This window comes from Sciurus vulgaris, assembly GCF_902686455.1.
Source record: "Sciurus vulgaris genome assembly, chromosome: 11".
In the NCBI taxonomy this organism is placed as follows: domain Eukaryota; kingdom Metazoa; phylum Chordata; class Mammalia; order Rodentia; family Sciuridae; genus Sciurus; species Sciurus vulgaris.
Genome location: NC_136472.1, coordinates 39,141,227 through 39,166,450, shown reverse-complemented (window position 1 = coordinate 39,166,450; position 25,224 = coordinate 39,141,227). Strand labels below are relative to the sequence as shown.

At 42.0% G+C, this 25,224-nt stretch overlaps 1 protein-coding gene across 9 annotated transcripts in view; it reads left to right on the top strand.

The window, feature by feature from the left end:
- Window positions 1-25,224, top strand: part of KIAA1549L (KIAA1549 like) — a 253,214-nt gene continuing 227,990 nt past the window's right edge. For all 9 annotated transcript variants that reach the window (XM_079104428.1, XM_079104427.1, XM_079104424.1 and 6 more), the window contains exon 1: window positions 1-777. In XM_079104428.1, the coding sequence (XP_078960554.1) occupies window positions 537-777 (241 nt within the window). In that variant the 5' untranslated portion in view covers window positions 1-536. The remainder of the gene's footprint in view (window positions 778-25,224) is intronic.

The window sequence follows — 25,224 nt, the reverse complement described above, 5'->3', positions numbered from 1 at the left end:
CTTTGTCAATGAGGCGCAGCTCTGAGCTGCAGTAGCACTCGCGGCCCGAGAGCTGGAGCCGGAGCTGGTCCCCGAACCCAGCGAACCAGCGAGAGAGGAGAGAGCGGGGCGGAGAGGCGGCCACCGGCGGCGGGAGGGAGGGACCGGAGCGCACCCCGCGGCCGCCAGCCCGGGATCCTCACAGCCTCGCCCCGTCGGTCTGTCGGAGTCGGCCCGGGGGAGGGGGCCCCGGGCGGCGCCCGTCCCACCCTCGCTGCCCGGGGCGCGCCGGCGTGCGGCGACAGGCACCGTGGGAATCCCGGCCCGCGCCAGCCGCTGCTCCATGCGGCCCCGACCCCTGCGCGGGTGAAGCCGCGGCTCCGCGGAGCCCGCCACGGTAGAGGCAGGACGAGTGAGCAAGTCTCGGCGCCCGGCGCCCCCTCCCTCCCGCGCCCGGGCAATGGCCGGAGATGCCCGGTGAAGACCAGGGCGCCGAGGGCTGGGCTCCCCGGCGTGGTGTGGAGCGAGGCAGCGGCCTGGATGTGTGAAGGGTCCTCATGGCTCTGCAGGAGGCGAAGCCCCGGGGTCCGAGGGAAACCGGGCCGGCGGCGCAGGGGCCCAGGGGCCGGCCCCGGGCGCATGGGCTCGGCCAGGCCGGCTGGGCAGCCGCGCGCTGCCCGGGCGTGAGGAGCCCCGGAGTCGGTGGGTCCCAGGATGCGCCGCCGCCGCCGCTGCCGCCGCTGCTACTGGGACTCCTGCTGCTGGCGGCCCTTCCAGAGCATTGCCGGGCGGACCCGGGTAAGCACTTGGCCGAGGAGCTGGGCTGCCCGTCGGGGCCAGCACCTGACCGGGTGGCGGTGGATGGAGAGGTCTTTGCGGCACCGGTGCTGGGATTTTCTCCGCCCTTTGCTGCTGCAACAGCGGCGGAACAGTCAGAAATCTGTCTCCCGGGAAGGCACCGTTGGGCGGGGAGGGAAAAAAGAGGCGCATTCCTATCTTCTTTCTGGACAAGTTGCATATCCTGCCTAGTGGTCCCGCAGGCACGCTTCAGTTAGAATAAAGACATGGTGTGTTTAGGACACCTTCAAAGGGATGTGTTTTAGTAGGACACGTTTCGCGAGTGGGGACGGTCACTATATTTTGGATTTACTGTTGAGAGTGTCCACTTTGTCTTCACTGCATGGAATGGCTAGAGAGTTTTGAGCAATTCTCATGTCGGTTTCCCCCAAATCATTCTCCCCTCTGTGTGGATAGTGGATCCTTTTTCTTTTGGGAAGCAGGTACCTATCATAATTGATTGCAGCTGGCAAAGGAATTCAGTCATTGTTCAAGTATATAACCCACTATTTGCAGGAGGCTAGTTAAAAACAATCATGCGTGGCTTTTTAGGCTTCCTTTAGATAATCACTAAGAAATAGATTTCTGTAATTTCTTGGACATTTTTGTGAAATCTGTTGTAACTGGGTGGAATTATTCTGCAAAAGTGCTTCAAAACTTATACTGTGTAGTCAACAATTGTCTTTGAGATAAGAATGATTACTGTGGCACTTGTAAAGGGCAGGCTATTGTGTTTGTGAAAGAATTCTGGGCTCTTGGTACATTCAATTAATCAAGGAATATAGCTCCCACGTCAGGGAATTCATTCCTGTAGTTTCGTAGATTATAGCAAGGGCTAATGAGGACCTCTTTTTTCTATGTGTGCCCCTCCCCCAAACTAGATTAGGATTCCTAATGAAGAAGGAGCTCACACACACCGGTTTAGATAAGAGGGTTTCAGGTTAAAAATATTACTGGTCTTCAGCAGCTTATTTAAAAGCCCACTTTCCTTGAATCACTTAAAGGGTCACTGCCGCGAGGTGGTTAAGGAATTTTCTATTGTGATTATAGTGGTTACAAAGTTCAGTTGTCAATCTGCTGAAGAATTTTAGCCCTCCCTGTTTACTGCCTGTAGCTGTTTTCAGTGTGTGTGTTTGACACAATAGTTGAAGAACAAGTCCTGAGTAAGGCACATATAAATGCCTTGGTATCCATTGGCTCAGAAATAGGCAGTTTTTGCTTCAAATGTATCAGATCCTTGTTAGTTTTGTAAATTGTGTATCAGATATTCTCTTTTGCATGTTGTTCATTTGAGTGTAGATACCAAAAACTGTTCAGCCATCTGTAATATGTGAAATTTGGCTTTCATGTATTGTTCCTATTCAGTGTGGTATCAGACGATTTCCTCTGATGGCTTTTTCATTTCTGATCTCCCTTCCAACCTTTGTACTTAGACCCTTCTGAACCTCTGTGACTTTGCTTGGCTCTTCTTTCAGACAGCCAGAGTCTGACTTAGGGGACTTCTGATCTATATCTTTTGGTTTTAGCCCTGGTGTCCTTTTTCTTTTCTCTTTTAGGGCAGTGGTCATGGGGACACAGGGCTAAGAAAGACACTTTGATCATAATGATGGTTAAAACTCATTAAAGGGATGTTGTTCTCTCAAGTCCTTCATCTTTTCCCTTCCCATTGGAGTGATTTGTTGCTTCCTCTGTACTTTTTGGGTGCCCTTTTTGCTGTGGTCCTTGATGCTCAGTCTTCTGTGGTACAGCCCACCTGTGGATTCACTGCTGCCTCTGAGTTCCATTGTTTCCTGTGCGTTTGCTGCTAATTTCATGACTGGTTTCTCAGTGGAAGAGTTAAACCCTGGGTTCCCTGTCCAACCTCCTCCCTCTTTCATTTGTTCTCCTGTTTTCCACTTGCAGCAGCTTCACCCCAGGGTGACTGAGTCCTGGGCCTCACACAGGCATCCCCAGGGGTTTTGGGAAGGAGACAATATTAGGAGGAAGGCAAAACAGTTGACACTTGCCTGGGACCTTTGACTATCAATAAAGATCCTAGTCTGGAACTTTTTCTGATGGATAGCTGTGGTTCAGAACTGTCCTTTACTGCAGAATGTCTGATGCTGAGTTGTATGAGAAGCCAAAGCTGTGACAATTAAGGTCCTACCTAAAGAGCTAGCTCGATATGGGCATGTCATTTGCAGTGTCCTCATCATTTGCATCATTGTTCCTCCCTCCCTCCCTCCTTTCTTCCTTCCTTCCTTCCTTCCTTCCTTCCTTCCTTCCTTCCTTCCTTCCTTCCTTCCTTCCTTCCTTCCTCTTTTGGTGATACCAGGAATTGGACCCAGGGGTGCTCTATCCAGCTAGATTCCCAACCTTTTTGATTTTGTATTTCCAGACCATCTTGCTAAGTTGCCCAGGCTGGCCTGGAACTTGCATTCCTCTTGCCTCAGCTTCCCAAGTGGCTGGAATTACAAGTGTGTGTCACTGTGCCTGGCTTGTTCCTTGTTTTCTAAGCAAGGCTAAGCCAGACACTTGTCTTGGTTGAAAAGTGGGCAAAAAATAGATTTGTTTACGGAAAATAATGTTGCAGTTGTTTAGCACCTTTGTGTCCTGGGGCCCCTACAGTGTGTTCCCTGCTTCCACCCACACCCCCACCTACAGCCTCTTTGACCTTAATATCACAAGGAAGTAGAGGTCCTTCTCTTTCCCACACAAAGAATAAGCTGCTGTCATGTTCAGTGTCCTCCTTTAGACTGCCTCTCCTAACTCCCATCTCTGTGGAACCCTTGCTTGCAGGCCGTAGCTTCTATTTTGGATGGAGGAGAAGTTTCTTTTTGGCAGGGAATGCTGACGCCCTCTATTCTCTCCTGCCATCCGGGCCTCAGGCAAAATGGTAAAGTTCAAATTTCACTTTCCAATCTTCTTAACTACTAACCAATTTGCTACATCCTGATTCCTCCTTGTTTCCCTATTGCACTTGTTAAATTTTACAGCTTTCTTGTATCATGGCCCCTAACTGCTTCTGTTAGATTTTAGAATATTATTTCATTTAAATAATTCACAATAAGTTGTGAATGTCTGCTTGATTTGAGGAATGTATTTGCATTTTGAAAGAAAGTTTTTTTTTTTTTTTTTTAAGAAGAGTTTGTTGATACTAGGAAATCTCTTAATTTATACAATATGTGGGGAAAGCAACATTTGCTCTGTGATGTCTTTGTCTTTCTTGCCCTCCTTGTACACATCATCAGCTGGGCTTCCCATTCCACAGATGCTGCACTTGTTCGTTCATTCATTAGTTCAATATGTTTTGAATACATCAATCTTCAGAGGAACAGAAAAGAAAATCTCCCATTCTTCTGACAATCAGAAACTGCCCTGAGCTTTCAAAACTCTACTGTGCATACAGATCACTGAAGATTCTGTAAAAATTCAGGCTTTGATTCTATAAGTCTGGGGTGATTCTGCATTTCTCACAAGTAACTGAGTGATGCTGGTTGATGGGTCCTTTTTCAGTAGAATTGAAAATAAGTAAGTGTACGTCTGGAAGTGGTAAGTTCTCCGAAGAAGAACAAATCTGGGGGCGGGCACCCTCATCCGTGCACCTGTTTATATAGGGTAGTGAGGGGAGGCTTCAATGATGAGATGACATTTGGGTGGAGATCAAACTGGTTATCTTGGGAACAAATATTGCAGGCTGAGGGATAAGTACATGCAAAGGCTTGAGGCGGTTGAGGGACAGCAGGAGGACAGTGTAGAACTGAACGAAGAAGGAGAGAGTGTCAGGAAATGATACTGAAGAGGAGCAAGGGCTGAGTCATGCGGGACGTAGTGTCTGTGGAGAAGACTTTGGTATTTCATTCCGAATGAGGTAGTAAACCATAGGAACATCTAAGCAAGAGGAGACATAATCTGATTTTAGTTTTAAAGAATCACCTTGGCTATGGTGGGAGAGAGACTGTAAGGCCAAGCAGGATGCAGGGAGACCAGGTCGGAGGCTAGTGTTGAAATCCAGTCTGCAGGTGAAGATGACTGAGACAGGTTGTAGCAGGAGAGGTGGTAGAAGTGGTTAGATTTTGGAAATCTTTTGAAGATAGAGGAGATAGTGTTATCTGTTTGAGTAAAAGAGTGGGAGAGGAAGAGAGGAACCAATATGGTTCCCAGGGTTTTTGGCTCAAGAAACTAGAAAGAAGTTATCATCAATTGAGATGGCAGGGTTGCAGTTGGCTCAGTTTTGGGGTAGGAAATACAGAGTTCATTTGGGGCATGTAAAACTTGAAATGTTTATCTAAGCAAAGATGTCAGGTAACCAGTTGAACAAAGCAGTCTGGATTTGCAAGGAGGTATCATGTATAGAGAGATAAATGTGGGAGCCATCCTCAGGGAGCTGGGTAAGGAGACTGGAAAAAAAGTTTAGAGAAGAGGGGAGATCTGGAGTAAGCCCCCAAGCACTGCAGCATTTGTGGGTTCAGGGAGAGGCAGGACCAGCAAAAGAGCAGAGAAAAGACCAGAGAGAGGTAGGAAGAGAAGAAAGTGTATTCAGTGCAGTGAAGAAAGCATTTGAAGAGCAGAGAGCAATCAGCTTCCCAGATGCTGCTAAGACTGGGGCTAGTTAGGGACTAGCAAGGCACATTGGTTCTGCAGACGTGAAGGTGTTTGGTGTCCCTAAGAGAGATGCAGACACAAGTCTCATTGCAGTGAGTTCAAGAGAGAAAGGAAAAAGAGAAGTCCAGAGAACAAGGGTTGGGGATATAGCTCAGTTGGTAGAGTGCTTGCCTTGCAATCACAAGGCCCTGGGTTCAATCCCTAGCACCACAAAAAAGGGGGAAAAAAAAAAAAAAAAAAAAAAAAAGTCCAGAGAACAAATAGGACAGCCCTATTAGGGTTTTTTTCTACTGAGAAAAATAGAGTAATAGGGAAAATGGATCTGCAGAGTGTTTTTTTTCTTTAAGTATTTTTTTTAGTTGTAGTCGGACATACTACCTTTATTTTATTCATTTTTATGTGGTGTTGAGGATTGAACCCAGTGCCTCACTCATGCCAGGCAAGCACTTCTACCACTGAGCCACAACCCTAGCCTCCATGAGGGTTTAAGATGGGGGGAAATGATTATATATATTCATACTTTTTAATTATTTTTTTAACATTAATAACATATAGCAAGAATGTTTGCGTAGTATTTTTTCCCTGAAGATACTTGCAAAATTTCCCAAATCTTTCCCATCCCTACTCCCCACCCTGTATAAAGTAAAGATGATTTGGGAACACTGTGCTTTCCATATTGATGTAAAATAGAAGTTAGGTATCCCTCCCTGCTGCACATCCACATTGCTTTGGAAACTCTGAGAGCCTGAAATTGGGATGCTGAGCAGAGAGCCTCTCAGAAGCCCACTTATCACAAGTCTTAAATTACTAGAATATGATCTGAGAACATGCCAGAAGAATGTGCACGCTTCCTTTTTCATTTTCATTAACCTTCAAGCTCATATTGTGGTTTTCTTTCTTTCCTTTTTTTTTAAACAAACAAGAACTCTACTCTTCTCTAGACAAAAATGAATAGTTGGAATGACCCTAAAACATTTCGTTGCTTGACAACATATTAGAGGGGATTTTGAAACACACAGAGGGACACATTATTCTAGGTTATGGGATGGCTGCCACGAATGGTGACTCTTTGAGGACTTCAGGACCCAAGGAGCGGTCAGCAATCTGGGTGTCGTAGATCTCAGTTGTCGTAGCTGGTGGGAAGGTGGCGAATGAGTCACGTTAATTTGGCAGATTTGCTATGCACCTGGCATCTGCCAGGCTCTTTGCTAGATGCCAGGCATTTATGGAGGACAAGCCCAGCCTGGCCGCTGCCCTCAAGCAGTCAGTAACCCAGGACTAGAAACCCTTGCCCAGGTGGGTGGAGTGGCAGGGGGGTGCAGTACCTCCATGAAGCAGGCTGGGTAGGGAACTGCGGCAAGACAGGAAGTGCCCACACTTTCTAAAAAGGTGGCTTCTGGTTGGCTGCAGCCTGGAAGGAATTGGAGCTCAGCGTTATAGTTCTGAATTCTCAAGAAAACTTGCATCTTTATTTAGAATCTCCTTGTTTTCAGAGCTCCTGGGTTAATTTTGGCGTTGGAAATGTCATGTTATACAAAGAAAACACACCCGTGAGCCATCAAGTTTTTAAAAATCAGATTTATTGAGGTATAACTCACATACATTAAGACCTGCCTTTTTCAGGTGTGCTGTAGGATGAGTTTTGACAGAAGTATACCTCATGGATCCCTCACCTGTATCCAGATGTAGAACATTTCTACCACCCTGACAGTTACCTCCTGCCCCTCTGTAGTCAGTCTCCCCACCCAGTATCAAGTCTTTGGCAACCACTATTCTATTTTCTATGCCTGAAGGTTTGCCTTTTCCAGAAGGTTGTATTAATGCCATTGTTCAGTAGGTAACTTTTGTGTCCAGCTTCTTTCACTTGGCATCATGCTCTTGAGCATCATCCATGTTGTTGCCTAGATCTCCAGATCTATCCTTTTAATGGCCAAGTAATATTTCTTTGCACCACAGTTGGCTTATCCATTCACCATATGGAATGTTTCCAGTTTGAGGTATAAATATCTTTGCATGGGCAGTTTGTTTGTTTGTTTGAGTAAATACCTAGGAGTGGGATTGCTGGATCCTATTTTAGGTTCATGTTTAACCTTATAAGAATTTGCCAAACTCTTCCAAATTGGCTGTAGAGTTTTTTCCTTTGATTTTAAAATCTGTTCTAATTAGTTATACATGACAGCAGAATGCTTTTTGACACATTGTACGCAAATGGAGCACAACTTCCCTTTCCTTAGGCTGTACAATGTGCAGTCTCACCGTAGTGTAATCATACGTGCATATAGGGTAATAATGTCCATCTCATTCCACTGCCCTTCCCATCTCCACACCCCTGCCCCTCTCCTCACTCCCCTCTGCACAATCCAAAGTTATGGCAATAGAATTTTGCATCCCTAGTATCAATGTACAAGAGTTTTAGTTGCTTTCTGATCTTCACTGGTGCTTGGTAGTGTCGGCATTTTTTTTTTTTTTTTCCGATCCTTTTATCTCAAATTTCAGCATTCTAATAGTTTTTTAGCTGTATCTCATTATGATTTTATATTTCTCTTATTACTAATGATGTCATTTTGGCATATATTTTCACATTCTTCCTTGCCATCTAAACTTTGAAGTATAGTAGTTAAGTATACTTTGAAGTCTGTTAAAATCTTTTGCCCATTTAAAAAATTGGATCTTTTTTTGGTTGTTATTTTGAATTTTCTTTATATCTTCTGGATACAAGTTCTTTTTCAGAAATGTGTTTTGCAAATATTTTCTCCTAGCCTGTGGATTTTATTAGTAGTATTTTTCAAAGAATAGAAGCTTTCTGTTTTGATTAGCTTTACTTTATCAACTTTTTAATTTAAGTATCATTTTTTTTTTCTCTTTTGGTATCCTAGCATAGAAATTTTTGCCTAACCCAATGTCACAAACATCTGTGATTTCTTCTGGAAGTTTTATATTTTATTTTTTATGTAAAGGTCTATCATCCATTTCATATAATATATTGTTCAAGGTAAGAGTCAAGGTTAATTTTTTTCATGTGATGTTTAATTGCTCTAGTATCATTTATTGAAAAGACTATCCTTGCTCCATTGACTTACCTTGGCACCATATATGCGTGGGTTTATTTCTGGCTCTAGTTTGTTCCATTGATCTATACTTTTCCTGTTAAGTAGTATGACCCTGTCTTGATTTTTCTAACTCAGACTTCTGAACTTCAACATCATTGACATTTTGGACTTCAAAATTCCTTGTTGTGTGGGCTATACTGTGCATTGTAGGACATTTCTTGCCTCTACCTAATAAATACCAATAGCTCCCCACTTCCCCACTGTGACAATCAAAAAATGTCTCCAGACATTGATAAATGTTTCCTGGAGAGTAAAATTACTGCTCAACTGAGTTCCACTATTCTAACTTTGTAGCAAGTCTTGAAGTCAGGTAGTGTAAGTACTCTTTGTCCACTCTTCTTTTTCAAAAAATTTTGTTGGCTCTTCTAGGTCTTATGCTTTTCCATATAGATTTCAGTATTTTCTTATTCACCTCTATTAAAAAGTCATGCTGGATTTTCTTTTGTTGTTCTTGGAATTTCATTGGATCTAGACCAATTGGGGAGGACTGATATCTTAATAATACTAAATTTTTGGATCTGTGAACATCTCTTTCCATGTATTTAGATATTCTTTTCTTCCATTAATGTTTTATGGAATTCAGCATATAAATTTGTACATGTGTATTTCACGTGTTTCAAAACTTTGGTAAATAGTACTTTAAATTTTTATATTGTATAAAATATGATTTTAAAAAACATTTACCTTATATCACATGACTCTTCCTAATTCACTTTAGTTCTAGCAGCTTTTTGTAAAATTGGGATTTTTCTAAGTAGAACACCATGTTATCTGTGATTAAAGACAGTTTTGTTTGTTTCTTTCAAATCTATACTCCTTTCATTTCCTTTTCTTGCTTTATTGCATTGGCTAAAACTTCCACTACATTGTTGAATATAAATGGGGAAGGTGGACATCCTTGTCTTGATCCCAGTCTTGGGGGAAACATTCAGTTTTTCACTATTAGTAAGATGTCAGCTATAATTTTGTTTTTGTTTTTGTTTTGTGGAGGTCTTTTATCAGATTGAGAAAGTTCCCTTCTACATCTAGTGTACTGTGAATTTTTGCCATGCATGGGAATTGCATTTTGTCAAATGTTTTCTCAGTATCTTGAGACAATCACAAGATTTCTTTTCTTTAGTCTGTAAAAAGACAACTTAACCTATTTTAGAATGTTAAACCAAGCTATATTCTTGGGATAAACTCCAGCTTAGTCATGATGAATATTTCAGCTGAACTTGACTTTCTAATATTTTCTGGTAGGAATTTTTAAAGTCTATGTTCATGTAAGATATTGGCCTAAACTCTATTTTGTTGGGAAGTTTGTTACAGTTTTATATGAGGGTAATGCAGGACTATAAACAGTAGGGAAGAATTTGTGTGGAATTGGTATTACTTCTCCTTTAAGGTCTGTGGTCTCTCAGGGTTTCTGTAGTTAAAATTAAAAATATTAGGTACCTCTAGTACTTTTCTTTATTCTCAGGGCTACAAGGTGCCACAGAGGTTTGGTTCAAGGTCTAGAAAGAACAGTTGGGATGAGAAGAAATTGCTTGGGACATGTTCAGGAGGCTGAGGTCACTGTTGGCTGATTGTTATTTATCAATTCACTTCACTTTTCAGGGCTTCAGTTTTCTCCCCTGTGAATAAGAGCCTCAAGATTCTCCCATTTCCCCCTGCCCTTTGCTGTGTGATCGTGAGCTATGAGCGGATACTTTGGTGGGATTGCCCACTGTGTGTCTTACCTCTTCCTACATCCACGCCATACACATGTAAAATGTTTAACATGCACTAAGCATGCACTTTATTGAATTTGAACGATATTCAAGTGAAACGCAGAAGACCCTGTTGGCCTCATTGCTGTTCCCTAGAGTTGTACTGTCAAGTAAGTGTGCTGGGTCCTTCCAGACCTCTTTTCTTACAAATATTTATACCCATATCTATAGCCTCACTTATTTTTTCTAATATATATAGGGTGTAATATTTAATACCTTACATTTTTCACTTGACAGTGTATGGTGGCTCTCTTTCCAGGATAGCTAAATCTTGTCATAAGAGAATTTGAACTTCTGGAAACATGGAAAAACCTTTTGCTACAAAGAGATTAGCTTTAAACTCACAGCTCAGATTCAAACCTAGAATTAAAACATCTCCTAGACTGACTATTCCTTCCATTTTCACTACTCTCTGACTTCTTTCCCTAGAAGAAGCTCCTGCAGATGTTTATGGGAATTCATGGATCTTTTTAAACACCACATAGAGGGGGGTAAGCACCATGTTTGAACCAGCTAATGTAGATGTAAATAAGGCCAAGTGCTGCCTCTGGCATAGCCCAAGGTCACTGCTGCACCTGCCTCTGTCCAGTCAGGCGAGGCCTTGTCTAATGTGTCCTAACCACGAGAGGGGAATTTGATTTATATATGTTCAGTCTATTCTTAGCTTGAGAAAACAGCTTCCTGATGCCAGAAACACAAAATGGCTTTGGTATTTATGCAGTATCAGTAGACAGGAAGGTCTAGAATATTTCTGACTTTACTCTTTCCATGTGGAATGTGGAATTAAGGGCCTCAAATGAAATTAGGGCTCCCACACCTCTGTTCTGGGTAATGAATGCTGCGACTCTGGCACGTGTCTTTTTATTTACCAGATGTCAATAGCAAACTCAGGAAGACTGAAGAAAAAAATGAGAATTCTGAGAAGAAAATGTGTTGAAATTAATAGTGCAGCTTATAAGTCCTTGTCCAAAAGAGCTGAGCAAAAATATCTCCAGACCTACCTACTTCATTATCAGGTAATGAGTCTTTGTTTTGAAAGGAATAGGAGGATCTGGATCAGGAGCATTATTTTGAATATAATTAAACTGGATGAAAGTATATTAAAAAATCAGCACCACAGAGCTGTCTTCGGAAGTTTCCTGTTATTAACTTATTAATATTGGAGATGAACACATGAAGCAAGCTGGCGATCTTACAGATCCTGAACCTTTTTTTTTTCAATGGAATGGGGAAAATGTCTTGTGTCTTATTCAGCAATAAAAGTATCTTAAGCATTTTTCCATTTTTTGTGGCTAATGAAATATATTTACTTTTCCTTACAGGCATGTAAGGAAATATCCCCAGTGTTTGGTGTAACACTTCACAGTTGTTGAAGCTTCCAGTCTCTCTCTTCTCATTTGAGTCTCATGCCACTTCTAAGAGAGGGCTGAGGAAGTGATTTGCTAAAGGTTGCATGGTGGTCCTGGAATTTTTTTCCTCATTATTCTCTTATTCAGGGACAGATGGTTACCTATACAAACTAGCTCAAGTATAGGCCTCCAGGCCACAGGGGAATCTCTTGTGATATATTCAGAATAGGAATGAAATATAACTGGGCCATGTGGATACTATAATTAATTGACAGAGATAATAGCTAACACTTTCGAGTATTTACTGTCTGTATTAGCTCATTTAATTCTCACAGTGACCCTATGAAGTGAGTTCAGTTTTTTATCCCCCTGCTTGAGATGAAGAGATAGAGGCACAGTCTGACTTAATAGTAACTCACCCAGTGTCACACAGTGTCATGGCTTAGATGTGAGGTGTCCCCACAAGCTCATGTGTGAAACATTGCAAGAAAGTTCAGAGGTGAAATGATTTGATTATGATATCATAACCTAGTCAGTGAATTAATCCACTGATATAGATGAACTAGGTGGTAACTACAGGAAGGTAGGGTGGAATTGGAGGAGGTAGGTCCCTGGGGGTATGCCTTTAGGATTTGTATTTTGTCCCTGATGAACAGAGCTCTCTCTCTCTGCTTCCTGCTTGCCAAGTCCTGAGCTGCTTTCCTCCTCCATACCCTTCTACCATGATGTTATGCCACACCTCAGACCCAGAGCAGTGGAATTAATTGTCTATAGAATGAGACCTCGGAAACTTTTCCTCTTCTAAGATTGTTTTGGTCAGGTCTTTGGTCATAGCAATGAAAAAGTTGACTAAAACACGCAGATAAGTATTGGAGACAGAATTTAAAACTAGGTCATTCGATTCACGTTCCTCATTCTGCTTCATTGTACTCTGTGTCTCATGGGTCCTGTCCATCTTCCTAAAGCTGGGTCCATATTTCTGCCTCTTTCTGTGGACTGGCTTTCTCTAATGACCCACATAACAGGTTCCCCATAACTAAATCTTGCGTGGGACCTTTGCTCACTGCAGCCAGAGTTGGCAGGACTTTTCAGTTTGAGTGCCCACCATCCAGCGTCTGTTCTGGTTCCACATTCCTACAGGAGAATCAGGCCAATGGAGATAGAGATCTCCCCCCTTATCTGATCAGCAGAGGCCAGAGAAGAAGGAGCACATGGTACAAAAAAGACCATCTTAGCTCAACTCCTCCTTCAACCTTCAAGAGGTTAGTTTTAAATAAGATAGTATGAATGGGACAAACTTCCCAAACTTTGTCCCCTCCCTCATAGCAATAAAAAATAGGCTCATGTGTTGGTTTCTTTTGTTGCCTTTAAGGAAAACAACAGCAAGTGGCCAGATTTGTAGGGTCAGCTAATTTCATGGTATAAATATTCCCATGATGCCTGATTTCAAGCTACCAGTGCAGCAGTGGCGCTGGGAAGCAGGGTGTCCAATTGGCTCAGCAGTGATGTGGTCAGGCCCTAGCCCAGTGATGCTTCTATCACAGATGGGCTGGATGCAGGGCAGCTTGCACAGGAAGTGCACCATGACACCAAGGAGTTAACAGGCCCATCAACCAGGTGGGTTTATAATGATATCAGAGGGAACAAGGTCTCCAGGTAGGGGGGGTGGAGGCAGCCCAAAATAGCTTGAGGTGTATAGTTCTAAGTGTGTAATCCTATAGTCCCACAGAAACGCTTTCTAAAAAATTGCAATTTCCTTTGACTGGAATGTCTCCCTTGTGACGTATAATTAACCCTTTCACTGACTCTCAGATGCCAGACCTCATTTTCTTAGACTGGCATTGGTAGTTTTTTCTGGCTCTGGAAGGTGTAATTTTTCCTTGCGCGCAGACGTAAGCACCTCCTCCTCACTTGGTGTCTTCAGGAGCAGGCTCCTTTCTCCTACCTTTCAAACCAGAGATATGAAAGCCACAGGCTGGCCTATTAGACACCTTTCAGTTGAATACACACTGTTGGCCTCAATTGCAGGCTTTTATTTATGATCATGAGGCCATCTCTCAGTTCACATAATTGTGCTGAAAGCCAAGACAGTCTCATGGCTACCACCTCTGACAACGCGTCAGACGCCGTCAGAGCTCAGGGCCTGCGTGGCTGGCTCTTATCCTCTTGCACAGCTGGCAAGGAGACTGCAAGTCTTGGCTTCCAAGGCCAGTTACCATTCCATCGATGTTCAACATCTTTCCTTCTGATGTGGTGGCCGCTGACCCTGGCCAGGTCTCACAAACAGTGGTGTTGGCCACTGGGAGACAGAGTGGGAACGTGTCAGCCGTGTGGCTCTGTCTCTCCTTAGATGGGGAACTCCACATGTCCTACTGATGGAAGGTCAGAGTCTTTACCTATAAAAATAGCACAATTAATTTAGCCTTTTAATTTCCCTTGAGATAGACCAAGAGAAAAATGTTACAAGATTCTTCTTTTATGTTTTAGTGAAGATTTTGTCCTAGTTTGTGGATATGTTGACTTCTGAATAAAAGATCTAACATTTGTGAAATGATACTAATATGTTGGTCACTGGATGGAGGATTTTGTCTTGTTTAATCCCCATGAAAACACTGTTAGATGGCTCTTGCCCGTTTTGCATGGAAGAAGCTCAGACTGAGGATTTTGGAGAATCTGACTTGCCTGAGGGCACCTTGCTGTTAAGTGGCACAGCTTGGATTTGAAAGTCGATCTGACCAGTGTAAGTATGTTTGCCATTGTCCACAAAGTTCTCACCCTCAGTTCATCTTAATTTTTGATGTATTCAAAAAGAGTTGCAGACCTCAATACCCTTTACCCCTCAATTCTTAGCATGTGTGCCATTCATTAGGGTTTGACATTTATGTTTTTAATTTCATTCATTTATTTTGATATTGGAGATTGAACCCTGAGGCTTTTTACCACGGAACTATATCACTAGACCTTTATTATTATTACTATTATTATTATTATTATTATTTAATTTTGAAGTTGGGTTTTCCTGAGTTACTGAGGCTGGCCTTGAACTTGTGATCCTCCTGCCTCAGCCTCCCTAGTTGCTGGGATTACAGGCATGTGCCATCACACCTGGCTCAATCTTTATTTATGGTTTCTTTTTGAGATAAATTTCAAATACTGAAAGACAAAAATCTTATAAAAACGTGTATATACATGTGTGTGTGTGTGTGTGTGTGTGTGTGTATATATATGTTTTATTTTAATTTTGGTACCAGGGATTGAACTCAGCAGTGCTTAACCACTGAGTCACATTGGTAGCCCATTTTTTAACTTTTGATTGAGATAGGGTCTCGCTAAGTTGCTAAGACAGGGTCTCACTAAACTGCTGAGACTGACTGAACTTGGAATCCTCCTGTCTTGGCTTCCTGAGCTGCTGGGATTACAGGCCTTGCTTAAAGACATATTTCTGAGTGTACCCATATATAACCTAATTCCCTGTTGAGATACAGCACATGACCATGATCCCAGGAAGTAAGTTCCCTTTTGCCCCTCTACAGACATCCCACTCCTTACTCCCAGCCTTACAAACCCCCAGCCCTGAGTTTTTTAACCATGGGTTAGTTTTTATAGTCTTTGTTTTTTTGTTTTTGTATCTTATAAATTGCTGGTTTTCTTTGTTTAATGAATATCCATTCCACATTCACAGTGGAGATGTATCACTCCCAGGTAATAATTTCCCCATAGGCATGATATGCCACGCAGTCTTAAATACTGAAGTCTGTTGTTTCCAAATTGATTTTCCTCACATGTATGAATTCAGAGTGTTTACTGAGCACCTGGTATGTGACAGGTATTGGGTTCTCACTTCTCTTGTAATCATACTCACAACGTTAGCCAGCTGCTCATAGGGATGAGTGCATGATTGCCAATGATGGGTATGGGGGAAGCCCAGGCTGCTGGAGGAAGCTGGAGGAGGGGACTGTCACTGGTCAGTAAGGAGGAAGAGGGTAGGGAAGACTCCCCAGCAAGTGGCATTTGAGCCAATGTCAGAACGATGACTAGGAGATAACCAGGCAGGGATCAGGGACAAAGGGAGAAGTGGGTACTGTCCTCTCTAGAGGGAAGGAGTGTGGTTCATTCCTGAACCAGAGAGAAAGCCAGCATCCATCAAAGTAGCCTCAACCTCTAGCCAGAAGTTTTCCTAAAATGTATCCCCAAAATCTTCAGTACACCGCCCTCTTTCACAACTTAGTTCCATTGCTAGCAATATGGGTCCTTCATGAACCAACCTCTCCCAACTCATTCCTGCCTCTGTAGCTAAATCTGCAGCTCTCCCAAAGCCCTTTCATGCCCCTTACATTTTATCCTTTCTATCGGGAAGTCCTTGCCAGCCCTGTCTGTGTGGTTAGCATCTGCTCTTCCTTCAAGATTCAATTCTAGTACCGCCTCCTTTGGGCACCCTTCCCTAACGCCCACTCTGCCCTCACCATTGGCATTAGATGCCATCCTCGATGGTCTAGTGGGCTCCCCTCCTCCATTAGCCTGAGAACAGAGGTTCTCAAAGTTTGACCCGGGTACACAGGCACAGGCAACCCTTTCACAGCTGTGATCAATGTGGAAAAGCTATCGTCATTACAGCTGAGGATGTATTCTGTTAGAGCCATGCCTATCAGAAGAAACAGTCAGCTACGTGGTTAGTGAGGCAGCTTGCTGAGAGCAAGAGGGATGCATACAGTCAAGCCAGCCCAAGGAAGAACAGAGACCGTGCTTGGGAGGAAGGGCAGGAAGCAGTGCTGCTTGAACCATCTAAAGGTGGGGTAACTGGAGTCAAGATTAAGTCCTAGGATCTAAAGGTGTGTAGACAACCTCAAAAGCTCAAGAGCCACTCTCTGGAAGGCTGAGATTGTGTCCTATTTGTCTTACCACAAGGTCTTCCACATACACAATAGACACAGGATAACTGTAGTGTATGTAAAGAATGAAAGTAAACATTTTGGTATGTTCTCCCTCTATCTATAAAAACCTGAACTTAAACTCCTCCCCATTTTTATTAGCACCTTATACATAATGGTGGAATTTGTCATCATATATTCATACATGCACACAATATAAATATACAATGTGGCCTATATCATTCCCCAGTATTTCACCTTTTCCCTCTCCTCTTCTCTCGCCTGATCCTTTTCCTCTGTTCTACTGATCTCCCTTTGCTTTTCATGACTTCCTTGTAGGGGTATTTCCTGCCACATCCAGTGTGGATGAGGGAAAGGATTTCAGTAGGAGGATGGTGCTGGCTATTGATTCATCACTAAGAAACTTATTTAATCATGTAAACACAAGAGCCAATAATCTTCTCAAATGGGAAGGGGTGTGACAGATTGGGTGATGCCAAGATCTGGCCTCAATACAAGATGGAAGGGCCCACCTTCCCTTTATTTATAACCATGCAGGTAAAGAGGGAGTGGGAGGAGCTTCTTCTATGAGGAACAGGATAGGGTGGAGTTAGGAAAAACATTTGCTTAGAGAATTAGTATTTCTTCAGGCAATGAGCTAACTCTGTACCGGACCACTCTGTACCCCTCTGAAACAGTCTCTCATGACTGCCATTTCCTGCGAGTCAGACCTGTGTCCCATGGCCCCGCCAAGCCTGAGTCTGCTAAACATGGATGGCTTCCCACAGTTCCCCCACCTTTCTTTTCCTTTTCCCTAACTTCCATGTACAGCAACCTTGACCTGAGTTTGACTTATTTCGTTGAACATGATGGTCTCAAGTTCCATCCATTTTCCTGCAAATGATATAATTTCATTTTTCTTCATAACTGAATAAAACTCCATTGTGTATATATTCAACATCTTCTTTATTCATTCATCCATTGATGGACACTTAGACTGGTTCCATAGTTGTCTAGTGTGAATTGTGCTGCTATAAACATGGGTGTGCGTGTCTCACTGTAGTATGATGACTTTAATTCTTTATGATACACACCAAGGAGTGATAGAGCTGGTCATACGGTGAGTCCATGTCTAGTCTTTTGATGAACCTCCATGCTGTTTTTCATATTGGTTGTATTAATTTACAATCCCATCAACAGTGTAAAATTGTTCCTTTTTCCTCCACTTCCTCTCCAGCATTTATTATTGTTTGTATTCTTGATGAACACCATTCTGACTGGAGTAAGATGAAATCTTAGTGTAGTTTAGATTTTCATTTCCCTAATTGCTAATGATGTTGGACATATTTTCCTCTATTTGTTGACCATTGGTATTTCTTCTTTTGAGAAGTATATATTTAATCATTTTGCCCATTCTTGATTGGATTATTTCTGGTTTTTAAAATGTTTTTTGAGTTCTTTCTATATTCTAGATATTAATCCTCTGACAGAAAAGCAGCTAGCAAAGACCTTCTCCCATTCTGTAGGTTCTCTCTTTACAATCTAATTTTTTCCTTTGTTGCACAAGAGCTGTTTAATTTGATGCCCTCCAATTTATTAACTCTTAGCATTATTTCCTGAGGTTGGACTTAAAACCTCTCTTGACCATTCCGACAACAACTGTGTATGAATCAATTAGTACTAGTGGTGGGATGGAGTGTAGGGATCATAAATTCAGACTTGAGTCTATAGACTTTATTTTTTCCCAGAAATTAAACACTTTTCAAATGAAATAGAAAAAAAAAAAAAAAAAAAAAAAACCTCTGTGTGTGTGTGTGTGTAGGGGGCAAGTGTGTGCATGCATAGGCACACTGGGATTCAAACCCAGGACCTTGCCCACACAGGGCAAGTGCTCTACCCCTGATCCTAGAGGTAAAAATCATATAAAAATCAAAAGCTTTTCCATAAAACATCAGGAATTCCAGGTTCTGTTGAAATGATCAGAAATGTAGCCACACTGGGAATAGCAGCACTTGAAGCTGAATTGTAGTGCTTCCTTTAGACAGGAGTCTGTCCCTCTGGCTAAGATGGGCTAGCTGTCTTAACAAACCAACCCCAAATCCATACTAGCTCTAAGTTGTAGAGTTTTATTTCTTACTCACATAAAGACCAAGTGAGAGTCCCTGATTGGCAGAGAGCTCTCTTCTAAGCCCCAATTCTGGGACCCAGGATCCTTCCATTCTGTGACATAAGTCTTCATTCTTGGGCTTCCGAAGCTGATGTGCTTGTCTTCATCCAGCAGATGGAAGGCAGAAGAGAAGGGGGAAAGGGTCTGAAAGTGATGTTCATTGTCTACTCTATTCCATGGATTAAGACCTACCTTATTCCTCCACAAACAAATCTGCCACTTGGCCACATCTACCTTCAGAGTGAGACAGAAAATGTGATCTGAGAGTGGGCCCAGAAAGAAAAGGAAACAGGTTTGATGAACAGCCAACTGGTATCTGACTCAAGTTATGAATTTGATCTGCTTGGCCCTAGGGCACTGAGTTTGTAGTTTCTAGTTTAACGGCGACAGACTTTTGGAGAAAAAGAAATCTGGGTTCGAATCACTATAATGCCAGCTCCAGCAGGGCAGGGACTTAATCTTTCTTTTGTTCAATACACAGAGCCAGAGCAGTGCTTGGCACACAGTAGGTGCTCAGTAAGTCTCTTGATTATATGAAGGATTCTTCCTGTTACCTTGGGCAATAATGATAGTTAATATTTACTTGGTGTTTAGGAAGTGCTTAACTGTTAGTAAGCTGGATGCTATCTTAGGAAAAAGATGCTAAGATTTGGACAGTGTTGGGGGCCATAGGATTAGAAAGAATATAAATGTGAAGATTATTTTCATTTTTTCTTTTCTTGCATGTTTAGTATTTTTCTGGCATTCCCTTCCATCAATATAATTGATGGAAGAAATGTAACACATTTGCTTCTTGGTCAACTGCTAGGGTGAAAAACAGCTGTTTCCATTCTCTTGGTAGACAAATGGTTTCTACTTCAAGGTAAGATTTTTCTTCCTGTAGGTAACAGATTCTGATTATATTGAACTCAGTAGTACTGCAGATGGAACATGAACCGCTGTCTTCTGTTTGTCAAAAAAGTTAACGTTACTTTTCAAAGTCACCTTGACATCTATCAGTGGTGCACAGCATGGAGGGCAGAAGGCCGTAGTTTTCCTGCAATTTGAGTTCCTGCTTGTGGAACACTTGACGTGAAGTTTTGTTGTTATTGCTGTGACTCTCTGATTTATTCCGGAGCAGGTTTGAGACTTGAGTGGAAGGAATTGATTCCATTTTTCTCCTTTCCCCATAGATATACAAACAAAATCCTCCACTTCTTCTTATGCCTGGTACTGCCTCTTTGCTAGTTATTGTAGCACTGAACAGCTTGAAGACCTCAGCCAGAGCAGTTGGGGGTGACAGCGCCCATGTTTGGGCTGCAAGAATTGTGATTACTTTTGCAAGAAGTGTCTCTTATCCCATGACCATAGGCCCATTTATTGAAGTGGGCTGCTGGTGTCGCATTGCTTCTCCCAGACTCACTTCAGTTTCTCTTGCCAGAAAAATATCCTTGAGAAGATGGGAAAATACCATGAAGTAGAGATGTACAAATAAGGCGAAGAAATAGATTATTAAGATATTTCCAGAAGTGTTGTGAGAGGAAAGGGTTAATGTGGGTTGTGCTGGTAGAATTTCTGATGAGTTGGATCAGAAGGAGGACTTTGAGGGTTAACTAGAGAGGATTGACCTGAGTGGATTGTTCCGGCACCCTGGGTAACTTGAAGCCTGACCAGGTGAATGAGAGTGAGTGAGACATACTCATTTTGTTCCCTTTAACTTCCTTAGAGCACTAACTTCCCTTTTTATCTCCTTCAGATAGCTCTAAATAATGAACTATTATTTGCTTTAGTGTTTACTCCCTGTTCAAAATTTCATCATTTCTCTACAAGTGAAAAAAAAATTCTATTTTTAGAAAGTATTTCAAGATAACCTTTTAATAATATATATACTATTTTATAAATATATATCCCCTTTTTGGTATTGAGGATTGAACTCAGGGGTGCTCTACCTCTGAGCCATATCCCCAAATCTTTTTAAAAAACATTTATTTACTTTTTTTTTTTTTTTTTTTTTTTTTTTTGTGGTGCTGGGGATCGAACCCAGGGCCTTGTGCTTGCAAGACAAGCACTCTACCTACTGAGCTATCTCCCCAGGACCTATTTATTTTTATTGTTTCTTTTTTTTAAGTTAGAGCATTATAATTATACATAGTATTTGGATTCATTTTGACAAAATCGTTCATGCAAGGAATTTGGCTTCAATCCCCACAGTGTCTTGCTAAGTTGCTGAGGCTAGCTTTGAATTTGCAATCTTTTTACCTCAGCTTCCTAAGTAGCTGGGATTACAGGTGTGCCTAGTTAATAATAAAGTTTTGGAAAGAGGGAAATCACTTACAGATTGCTTATTTTGATGCGTCAGTCCTACAAATTTTTATCTAGTTTGAAACTAAAATTTCCAAATCAGTGGTCAGCTGTTTAATAGTGATATGAGGGCCAGAGGGTGGAGCTCAGTGGCAGAGTGCCTGCTGATCATGCACAAGGCCCTGGGTTTGATTCCCAGCACCACCAACACACAGACAAGAGAAGGTAACATTAGATCCACATCCACTCTACAGTTGCTTGTCTATATTGCTTATTACCAACCTTTGGTGAATCAAGTATTTAGAAACATTTATAGTAACTGCTATAGAATTTTTGAGATATTTGGGTGTGTGATGAGTGGGCTTCTCCCGTAGAGCAGGAGTTAGACTAGCTTGGGTGTGATTGAACTCACATGGTTCATGGCAGGTGGGATGAGCTATGGAATCACAAAGGGGTAGGCGATGGGTTAGAGGTTAAAAACAAAGCACACACTGGTCCTTCCCTGTGGACACACTCTACACTGCTGGCTACTCCACGGGCACTCACTCCTCCATTCACAGACTAGTTAGAAAAAGAAGAAAAATTTCCCATAATCCCAACATCCTATAGGCCCTGAGAGGACAGGTGTCTTTCCTCTCACCCTCTTGTCTTTTCTTTATTTGTGTTCATGCGTTTTGCAATGACATTTGTAACCCAGTTCATCAAGGTTTCCAACTCCTTAGATACATGTTTCTAGTTGACACGTTATGGGTAATTTTTGTGTTTTATATGTAGTCTAAATTAAATATTTAACCATTGATTATGTCTCCTGTCTCTCTTCAGCTCCAGTTAGTATCTATAATGCTTTATTTTGTTTTTGGGGGGAAGGAAGGGAAAGACCTTTCTTCTCTGTTCTAAAATTTGCAGGTTTATTGTCATGCAACTGAAGAAGAACTTTGAGAAAATAATTCAAACCTACCTCTACCTCTACCTTTTTTAGGATTCTATTTTTATTAATCTCAAGGGTTACAGTAAATACAGTTTTATCCTCTGTTAGTTTTCTCTGTTCCAGGAAGATAAAATTCTTACAAGGCACCAAGTTTACCTGGTGGTTGAGACCCCAGGAGGCGAGCTGGCCATCTGGTGAAATGGACATCACCTCCTACAAATAGGCATCTCCCATGGTGGAATGCCATCCAGAGGGCCGTACTTCTGAATCCCCCTGGTTCTGCCCGCTGCCCACTGGCCATCTGTTCCCCTCGCCCCCCAGGCTTTATCTTGGCTTTGCATATTGTCTGCTGAGATCTCTTCTGAGTCACCTGAGCCCACCTTTGTTTTTTTGACTTTGCAAAGAATCCTGTCCCACACCTTGGAAATGGTTCCAGATTATACTCACTCAGTGTTGTGAATTCAGAATGACAAAGCTGTAGAAAGAAGGAGGATGTGGCCATATTTTGATCACATTCTTGTAGCACTCTAACTTCATCTACACATGGGCTCAACTTTTTGGCTAAGTGTGGTAAAGCCAGCCCTTGCTGGAAAGAAGCTAAGCCTACTCATGCTGATAGGAAACCAACCTTTGATTCCTTATCAGTTAGTTAATTATCTGAACCCATAGTTAAGATATTTAATCATGTGTTCTGAATATAGTGTTAATTAATAGAAAAATAATTTCTAGGAAAGTCTTGTTAGCTTCTGACCTTTTAGGCACAGCACATCTTAAAGGGTCAAGAATACCTGCACGAGTGTAGAAATGAGTCAATCAAATATTTACTCAGTGTATACATAGTGCTAGATGAGGTTTCCAAAGTGGTACCAATAGCACTTTTAAGGGGCATATGCAAAGATATGATTGCCTGAAGATAGCAAATTGACTGTGGAAGGTAAAGTATCAAGGCACAAAATAAGTGGTGCAGAGAATGAATGTTAAAGGAATTCATCTCATTTTATTCCTTATGGATGGGGGCATCAAATTTAGCATGATCTTTACTTTGGATTACAATGGAAATGACTGCTGGGGTCCCTAATGCTAAGGACTTGCCTGAAAGAGCAAAAAATGCTGTGTTTCTATGATTTAGGGCTAGGGGCCCTCAGGATTTCTGAGTAGTTCATTTTTACAGAGCAGGCCTTAGGGAACTGTTCACCAGCCACAGAATCTTTAAAAAAAAGTTGGAGCTGGACACAGATGTACATGCCTATAATCCTAGCTACTCAGGAGATAAGGTAGGAATATGGCAAGTTGGAGGCCAGCCTCAGCAATGTAGAAAGAACTTGTCTCAAAAGATGAGAAGGTCTGGGGATAAAGCTCAATGGTAGAACACCCCTGGGTTCAACCTCCAATGCAAAAAAAAAAAAAAAAAAAAGTTGGCACTTTGCTTCAAAATATTGGAAATTGTGGAATAAAAGTACCTTTAAAATGTTCTTACTCAAATCACCTTAGAATTGTGGAATATCTTTACCAAACAATTCCGTTATATCTACATCTAAGTTATGGTAGTAGTTACGGTTTCCACTTACTCTGTCAGCACTTGATGGTGTTTCTTACACTGCGCTGGGTGCGGGGCATACTTATTGTGGGATTCAGTCTTCACAATTGCTTTATGAAGCAGGAACTGTAATTATTCACATTTTACAGGTGGGGAAGCTGAGACTTAGAGGGGTGATCAAAGTCCCACCCATACAGCCCGATGTTGGATCTGTCCCTCTGAGCCAAGGCCCATTCATGGCTGTGTTGGGTGTTCTACATGACTGTCTGTTCCTTTTCTGCCTGGTGAACTGCACCCCAGCCCGAGGGAAAAAATAAAGCAATTTTCCCTGATCGGCACATGTCATGGTCTGCATTACTGAGGCCTTTCATGTCTGCCATCTTTGTAGTACCCTCTGGCTGTGGCCATGAGGATATTCACATCTCTGTCTCCTGCTTTTAGATTTCAAACACCCACTAAATGGTATTATTTCTAATCTGCTGTTATTGGGGATAATGAGAACTGACTAGATTGTTCTGCCCCTCTTCCTTCTCCTCATGGTGCTTGAGATTCAAATACACTGGTAAGAATGCTAAAGAATTTTTATGAACTCCTTCAAAGCTCACATATAGATGGAATCAATTGTGCTTTGATCTTGTTTCAGACTTTAAAAACACACAGGCCTGAGTCACACTGTGGCCACATCTAAATAAAATTTAGATGCTGTGGGATATGGTCCTGAACTTGCCCTTTGAGCTTGGTGAATTATGAATTTGTCCTAGGGACCTGTCATTTTCTCTGCCCTTGGTGGCTGCTACATTTCTCATGCTGGCAATATTGAAAATAATGTTTTGGTTTCTAGCTATCTTTTATGGAATTCTTATCAATTTATGCCAGAGAACTAGATCTGAGATGGATATTACAATTTCTGCACTAATGTGCTCAGTTTTAAAATTTCCAAAAAATTTGTTACACTGTGCATCTCTTCAGTGGTAATTATTGAGTGCCTACTGTGTGCTGGGGCTGTGCTCCCCTTGACTTAAAGCTGCACCACTCATTTTGTCCAACCCATTTCTCAGGGTGGCCACTAACTACATCTGAGAGATCTGCAGTACTCACCCGTCCTTCCAACAATTACCAGATGCCAGTTATCTGTAGGGATTGTTAGTTGTTAGGGTGTAATCATAAATATCATTAAGATGTTAGGCTGAAACTTGGTCTGGGAGAATCTTGGTCCAAGAAGTGCCATGGGACATTAGAATACAGAAGAAATCTCTTAGAGGCAAATCAACCAGCCAACCAGCCAAATAAGTAAATGCTGGTTGAACAGGTAACAATCACTTCATCCATCTCCCTATTTTACAGATAAGATTCTAGGATCAAAGAAGAACCATGTGGTCACATTAAGTAACCAGTAATATTGAGGTTTTCAATTTAGGATTTGACAATTTTGTTAAGTACCACCAAAAAAAGGGAGGACTAAAATTGCCCTGTAAAGCATTTTCTTGCTTTCATTCTCATATTTTCCTAAAAAACCAACCTTGGGTATTATCAGTCCCATTTTCTAGAAGAACAACATCACACACACACATATTGGATGACATGCTCATGGTTGTTCGAGTCAGATGGAACCAGAGTGTCCTGTCTCCTGTCCCTATGCCCTCTGGAGTAGAGTTCTTGTGTGTCATTGGGAGGCCCATGGCAGAGGACAAGGAGAAGAAGGGAGAGAACAGATGGTAAGTAGAAGCAGAGGTGCACACAGGGTGAACAGCATGGTATTTTGGGACTTGATATATGTATTTCGAGTTCTGTGATGAGGTTGCTTGTTCTGGCACTAACTGGAATGTGCGGGTGG